The 7,695-nt window shown below is 44.6% G+C and overlaps 1 protein-coding gene across 2 annotated transcripts; it reads left to right on the forward strand.

Moving 5' to 3' along the window:
* Positions 1 to 583: 583 nt before the first annotated feature.
* Positions 584 to 7,271, forward strand: yy1b (YY1 transcription factor b). 2 transcript variants are annotated; one of them, XM_086166674.1, is made up of 5 exons: positions 584 to 1,349; positions 2,860 to 3,022; positions 4,269 to 4,329; positions 5,073 to 5,231; positions 6,188 to 7,271. In XM_086166674.1, the coding sequence occupies exons 1-5, from the start codon at positions 749 to 751 to the stop codon at positions 6,368 to 6,370; spliced, it is 1,167 nt and encodes a 388-aa protein (XP_086022800.1). In that variant the 5' UTR covers positions 584 to 748; the 3' UTR covers positions 6,371 to 7,271. The 2 variants fall into 2 exon arrangements, with proteins under 2 accessions (XP_086022800.1, XP_086022799.1); XM_086166673.1 differs by having other exon boundaries at positions 2,872 to 3,022.
* The last annotated feature ends 424 nt before the right edge of the window (positions 7,272 to 7,695 follow it).

Genomic DNA, 7,695 nt, shown 5'->3' on the forward strand with positions numbered 1-7,695 from the left:
CGCTACATTATGTCGCGACTACTTTCTTTTTTGAGATAAAGCAGGTCGGGCCAAATAATCAGCGGCCGTGAAAAGATAACTGTGCTTTCCTCTCGTCGACAATTTTATCGTCCGGACGGGATGACGTTGTACATTTTAAGTTAATCACCCGGCAAGAGGCAATAATATTGTTCGGCATACTTAATGCCAACTATCATCGATATGCCCATGTGAGAATGACTTTTTCCGATCAGATGTTCTCAATGGCATTAGAAAAAAAAGAAAATGTTATTGAGAATCCCCCCAAATTCAAGGGTTTTTCTTTTCGTCATTTGGATAGACACAGCTGCGCAAGGTCAAGAGAGGAAATAAAATGATGTGTTATTAATTACAGCCTTGCGTAAAAATCCATATCAAATTAAGTAATGTCGAAATAAGTGCGTCGGATTTAGAATAAAATAAGAAAAAGTCAACCACATGCATATTGTGTCCAAAAAGTTTGGAAACCACAGGGAGTCTCCACTATCAACAATCATGGCGCTCTTCGCCCCCCGTTCTCGCGAGATTTCCCCGTTGGAGCCGATAGTGGCGACGAGATTTGGCGTGGGACGAAGTGGAGAGAGTTGTTGCCGAAGAAGAGGGAAGGCAGACGGAGGCAGGAGCAGAGCAGGGGGTGTGTGTGTGTTTGAGAGAGAGAGAGTGTGTTTGCGGGTTTCAAACAGGAGCACAACACGGCGTGAATGAGAGAGGCAAGCTGGCGGAATTCAACATGGCATCCGGAGATACGCTGTACATCGAGACAGACGGCTCGGAGATGCCGGCCGAGATCGTGGAGCTCCACGAGATAGAGGTGGAGACGATACCGGTGGAGACGATTGAAACCACGGTGGTCGGCGGGGATGACGACGACGACGACGACGACGATGATGAAGAAGAAGAAGATGAAGACGACGACGACGACGACGACGGCCAGCCCATGATAGCGCTCCAGCCGCTGGTTACGGACGACCCCAGCTCGATTCACCACCACCACCACCAGGAGGTTATCCTGGTACAGACCCGCGAAGAGGTGGTCGGCGGGGATGACTCGGACCTGCACACGGACGGCACCGGCGGGGGGTTTGAGGACCAGATCCTCATCCCGGTGCCCGCACCCGGGGTGGAGGACGAGTACATCGAGCAGACTTTGGTGACCGTAGCCGGAAAGAGCTCAATGGGGCGAATGAAACGAGGAGGCGGCGCCGGGGGGAAGAAAGCGGGCAAAAAGAGCTTTTTAAGCGGCGCGGAAGCGGGCGGAAGAAAATGGGAACAGAAGCAAGTGCAAATAAAGACACTGGAAGGGGAGTTTTCGGTTACTATGTGGGCTTCGGGTAAGTAACGCTCGCAAAGCCGAATGTGTCAGATCCGCTGTTAGCCGTTGCATGAGGCCTCGTTGTCAGGGCGTTGTCCTGCTGCACCAGACTAGTTCCTGGAGGGCTCCGTTGCACCGCCGCAAGATGCGCGTTTTCAGCGACTTTTCGAGGCAAGGCTTTTACTGTAGCACATCGAAATGTTTTTGTTTTGAAGGGAGGCCATGTTTTAGGTGTTGCTGGGCGCCGCCATATTCCCCGAGACGAGTAAGTATGGCGGCGGCCCCGAAAAAATGGCGATAGTCGCGGCCGGCCAGAGATGGCGGCGGTGCTGCTGTTGCTGCTGCTAGCGGGGAGACACCGCTCGGCCTGCGGGAATTAGCAGGCCGCAAAGCTCAAACGCAACTCTTGCGGAGACTTAGCCGACTTTTCCCCATCGTTAGACGTTCAACGTGTGCTTAAGTGTACGTTGAGGGTCGGAACAAAACGTCTGCGCCAGTTAGCTTGTTATTAAGTTAGCAGTTAGCAGCTAGCTGCCGTTAGTGCTAGCAAGGCTGTGTTCCGCGGCCGCCTCCGTGTTGCGTTCACGGCCCCGCATGTTTTTGCCCCCTGACAAACTGTTAATCCCCTCTTTATTGCCCGCAGCTGCAGGGCGACGCTCTCCACATGGCGGTTTAAGTCATTTAACACCCACAACGACACCTCTTATTGCTTATTTTCTCTGCATAGTGACATTTTCAGAGGATGCAGTGGGTAATTTAGTGCACTCTACCGGTTGATAAAAAGTTGGCAGTAGAATAATCGCGTATTTTAATGTCCTTTTTTTCCCCCGTGTCTTTTCACTTGAAACAGCGGAACTCGAATCAGCGTAGCAAATATCTGAACATTATTCTGTGTAATTTGCTGGAATAACGAGGCCCGGGATAGTTGCAAACCTCCCCCTTTCCTCAATATTGATGCACATCGTCCAACGCTTTTGTGAAAGGGAAAAAGCTGAAGTAGTAAACATTAGTTTCTTAACAGGGGATGAAGATGGGATTAATTGTATCAGTAATTATTATTTATTGTTATTTAAAAAAATCCGCACTAAAATCAAAGTAATAAGGTAACTCATTGATTTATTTTTTTCTTGTGTTTGTTTGACATATAACAAGCAAAAAAACCAGTGAAAATTGTCAAAAAAAAACGGCGGTCAGTCCTCACCCTGCAGGAAACATAATTCACAATCTTACCAGCAGGGGGCGCTAATGGACCGAGCACCGAAGCGAGGCCGAGCTTCAACTATATTAACAGTCCCGGAAATAGTGCACTCTCCCCCCTCATATACTCTGCATGTTTTGTCTGACCCCTTTTCTTTCTGTTTTGCTTCAACAAAAAAAAGCAGCGATATTATTAAACGCCCTAGTTCTTAGTTTGCACGCAACAGCAACGTGCCTTCAAGGCCGCTGCAGAAGTATTGCCCTCTCCCCGCAGGCTTGTAGTCAGAAAATACCAATCTGTTATCGGTTCAGTCTCTGTAATGTGTTTTTAGATGATAATAAAGACATCGACCATGAGTCGGTGGTGGAGGAACAGATCGTCGGGGAAAACTCCCCTCCGGATTACTCCGAGTACATGACGGGGAAGAAGCTGCCCCCTGGTGGCATACCCGGGATCGACCTCTCGGACCCCAAACAACTGGCAGAATTTGCCAGGTGAGTGATTTTTTTCCCAGTCTTTCGGAAGAAATGTCACTCATTTGCAGCACGGTGTTTGGATAGACATCTTCCAAGAGTTCACAAGAGCTCCTGTTCTGTTTGTGTACGACTATTGGTTATCTCAAGGGAGAAGGTTCAACCAAGTTAAGTCACAATCGCGTCATATCTCTGGACGGCTGTTTGCCTAACAGGTCACTGAAACGGTTTGTTTGATCAAAAAATCAAATCTAAATATGAGACTCAGGGTTGCACTTTGGCTTGTCACAGATATTAAATTCTATTAAACAGGTTGTGTTTTATGAACATGCTCCCCCCGATAGATGTTTATCAGATACTCGGCAAAGCAATTGCACCGAAGGAGGACTGGTTCTAACAATCCATTATGAAACACGACCTTTAAAACATTTAATTACTCTTCCAAATTCGGGTACATTTGGGGCCTTTTTTCAGATAATTGCTTTTCGCCTGCATCATTCATCTGCATCAACCACCTTCATCCTTTCACTCTTCTATGGTGGTGCTCGGAAGTGTGGGCTATATTTTAAATAAAAGCTGAAACAGATCATAAATTCCGGATCGATGGGCTTACATTTCATTTTGGATTAATTTATGATAATCTACAAAAACAATTATCAGAGAAATAAACAAGCCTGTTTAAGACCCTTAGACATTTCCTTGGTTGTCAAAAGAAGGAAAACGATTCTTCAATAAAGTTATTCAAACGGTTTTCCAGTCAAGCAAAGGCACGTCACAAAAACAAATTGAACTCCTGTCAGCTTGTATGGTAGCGATGTGCCGTAGTCGCTTGTCACTCAGCTGTAATCACAAAGTGTCTCACCGCCTCCCGACGCAACGCCGAAGGAACATTTCCAGTAAACAGCATTGACAATCGTCGTGCGTTTTCAATTGCGGTGGCTTGTTTTGGATAAATATGAAAAGAGATCCCGTAGAACGTCATCAGAAGGGATTTGTCGAGGTTCTTCTTCCTGGATTTACAGGAAAGGGAAATGAGTTAATGCCAGTCGTGCGTTTTCACATAAGGAATAACAGTAGCTGCTATTTTGACCTTAAGGATGTGAACACATTTATTCTCGCATTTATCTCAATTGATTTTTATTATTATTATTTTTATCACTGCTTTACAGTAATGGGTTTAAAAGCACGTGCAATGCTGTTCCGACAGATTCGGGTTATTTTGTTTGCATGTTTTCAGGAAAAACAATGTAATTTCCTCTGCAAACAGGATGAAACCCAGGAAAGTCAAAGAGGACGATGCTCCCCGGACGATAGCCTGCCCTCATAAAGTGAGTCATATTATCGCTTTGCTGTTTCGGGGTTCATAGTTCCTGATCTGTTGCCGTCCTTTCGCTGCACCGCGTGCGGCTGCGTTTCTCTAAAGATTATTGTTAAGTGAAGAAAGCACTTCAGCGTATCGATTTCCGTGTACTTACAAGAGCAATCAACCCTAATCTGAACTTTTATTTGGTTCACTAATGCCAAGGTTTTTATTTCCTCTATGTGTCAGCTTCTGCTGGGGTGTGAAGCTGCCGTTAACAGTAAATCAGTACCTTAGGAGCCTGAGTAACAGCTTGGCTCCTTACAAATGAAGTGTTTGTATTCAATAAATTCCATCAGTATCCGCTTTTTCCTTTTCTCTGGCAATTGCAATAAAAATGATCACCTCACCTAAGAAGTCCATTTTCATAATGATGATTGTTGCCGTTTACCATAACAATTAGCCCAAGAGAATTGAGGGAAATTAACCTGGGCCGGGTGGGGGGGTGAGCGTAGAGGACTCTGCAGATAACTGGGAGTGAGAAAGGATTTATTAACACGTTAAATGTTAGTGGAAAACGTCATTTCCTAAGCTTCTGAGCGACTCACAATTGAATAAATCATCCATTTTATTTATTGAATTTTTTTTTTGGTTTTTGCTATGCCTGGTTGAAAGCCTGCGCCTCCTTGGACTTGAAGCGCCGTCTCACAAATACCGGCCGGCCTCATCTGCCATTTTTCAACTGTGCTCTGCACTTTCCGTGATCCCCAGGGCTGCACAAAGATGTTCAGGGATAACTCAGCCATGAGGAAGCATCTCCACACCCACGGGCCCAGAGTGCACGTCTGCGCCGAGTGTGGCAAAGCCTTCGTCGAAAGCTCCAAACTCAAACGCCACCAACTTGTTCACACAGGAGAGAAGCCCTTCCAGGTAGGCCCCGGGGGGCGCGCTGAGAAGTCACAGTTCGGTCAATAAAGGCTCTCGCTGCAGAGCGATGTAGATCCCGATAATCGCGAGACGCTTTCCTCCGCGTAAATCCTCTCGTTCAGGGTCGAGTCCGTGCCGGTTGAGGGTTCGGTTCATATTTTATCAGCGCGTGAATTCAATTTTAAAGCAGGTTTTCGTTGTCGCGCGGTAAAAGATTTAGCACAAAAAATGGCCTCTCCCTCGAAATTATACACATGAATTTGGAGATGAGAAATACACTGTATTTCAATTAAGTACGAATGGCTTCATTTGATTTCCTATATATTATTATTATCCAATGGCAGACCAGCAACACAAACGCAATGGGATTTTTAAAGTAGACACCGAATCCCTTTTTCCAGATCATATTACTAGCAAAACTATCTCTTGTTTCCTCTTAAATTCTGTTTGTATTTTCCTGCTGTTGTTTCTATTCTCTGAAATAGCTCCATAAATCGTGGCTTTCCAAATGGATGAAGTGCAAAGCAAAAAAAAACAAACCAACAAAAATTCATGAACAGTATTTCCCTTTTGTTGTCGATTGTCCATTTACTGGTGTTTTTATTATTTACTTGCCGCTCTGCTAATTTGTTAATACTTTCTTCTGTCCGCGAAGTAAGAAGGCAACGATAACGAGAATGCAGCGCATCGAGCCGGGATCAGCACAAAATTGCCAATTAATCCTCCGATAATTTCTTAGAATAGAGCATGAAATTAACTGAGAATCAGCTTTATTTGCCGTAAATGTCACAAAATACTGGAGTTAAATATAAATACGGGGAATTTGGGTTTGGATCCCGGGCTTGTGGCGTCTTCGGGGCCCCGAGATGCCGACCGGACGGGAAAAGCGCATTCGGACGGTGACTTGTGTTGCAGGGGTGGTTGTAGTGAACTCGCTCTTCCTCCGTCTTTTCTGTCAGTGCACCTTCGAAGGCTGCGGCAAGAGGTTTTCTCTGGACTTCAACCTGCGCACGCACGTGCGGATCCACACTGGAGACCGGCCCTACGTCTGCCCTTTCGACGGCTGCAATAAGAAATTTGCCCAGTCGACCAACCTCAAGTCTCACATCCTCACACACGCCAAAGCTAAAAATAACCAATGAGACCCTCCACCGGTGTCGAGCCACGCGGATGAAACAAACAAACAAAAAAAAAAAGTGCGACCGAGAGGCCCGCGTGAAACTCCTTTTGAAGACGGAATGAAAAGCTTGAGACTTTGATTTCTATAAAAGATCTGACAGATAGACTTAAAAAACACTGAAATGCAGCTTGTTCCCTGCCTCCCTTTCTTTTGCTGTCATTTTGAACAAGGAACACAGTGAGTACCCCTGTGAAGCCCCCATGTCCCTCTAAGCTGTCAGAAGAACCCGTGGACTTATTTTTACCAGAGAAGCAACAAACTGTTAGTATTTTTATTTTGTCGCATAGCTTTCATTTTCCTCAAGTGTGCATATTGTACACTTGACTCAGGCTGGTTGTAACATTGTGACTTTTGTTTCTTTTTTTTTTTTTTTTTTTTTTTCTTTCTCTCCCTTTTCGTCCCCTCTGGCAATATGGATCGTACCTATTATACTAAAGGAGGCCCCGGCCTCATTTGGCACGCCTGTTCCACATGTATGAGAAATTCAAGAACCGCTATATGTTTGCATTTCCATACTCTTGGGTTGTATTTTTCTCTAACCACAAAATAACCTTGTATACATGTATTGTATGGATGTATTGAAATTACATAGACATAGAGGTGTGATTTAAAGTGTTAACCAATTAAACTTTTAGTCATGAGTTGCTTTATATTTTCTATGAACTTTACAGAGAAATGAGTAATATAAACCTACTCAAAGCCTGTCTATAAAACAGTATCTGACACATTCATTGAATTGATTACAAAATCATCACTTTGTTAGAATGTAATGTACAGACAATTAACCTCCTTTGTTGATATTTACACTGATGTATCTCAACTGCCCAAAATAAAATGGGTCACTCCAACCCTGTTGAAATATACAACACATTTAGAAGTGCATCTTTTTGATTGACAAGTTCGGCTGCTAAGTTGAGGCCCGAGTTCTCCCCGGAGTGGATCCGTCTGTGACGCCATCGGTTTGGATTTTCGCTAAATGTTGTTATACTCGTAGTTTTTCGGCTTTTTGTCGAACACCACTTTTTATCTAAGATCATACGTATCGATGCATCTTTTTTTTTTTTTTATTGAGCTGTCAGTGCACATTAAAATATGGGGCAAAAAAAGAGAATCCAACCAAAGGCTCAGTTTGAACTCCCTCGCGTCCATCGACGGGGAAAAAAAAGGATTCTACCTGTCAATGCAGAGCAAATATTTTCCCGTCACGCCTTGACGCGTTATTTCGAATATTTGCAAGAGAGGAACCAGTGGGTTGGCGAGATGAAAAAGGAAAAAATAGGATGCATT

The sequence above is a fragment of the Fistularia commersonii genome, chromosome 20 (genome assembly GCF_037954325.1).
Source record: "Fistularia commersonii isolate RoL2024-O1a breed Wild chromosome 20, RoL_Fcom_v1.0, whole genome shotgun sequence".
NCBI classification, from domain to species: Eukaryota; Metazoa; Chordata; class Actinopteri; order Syngnathiformes; family Fistulariidae; genus Fistularia; species Fistularia commersonii.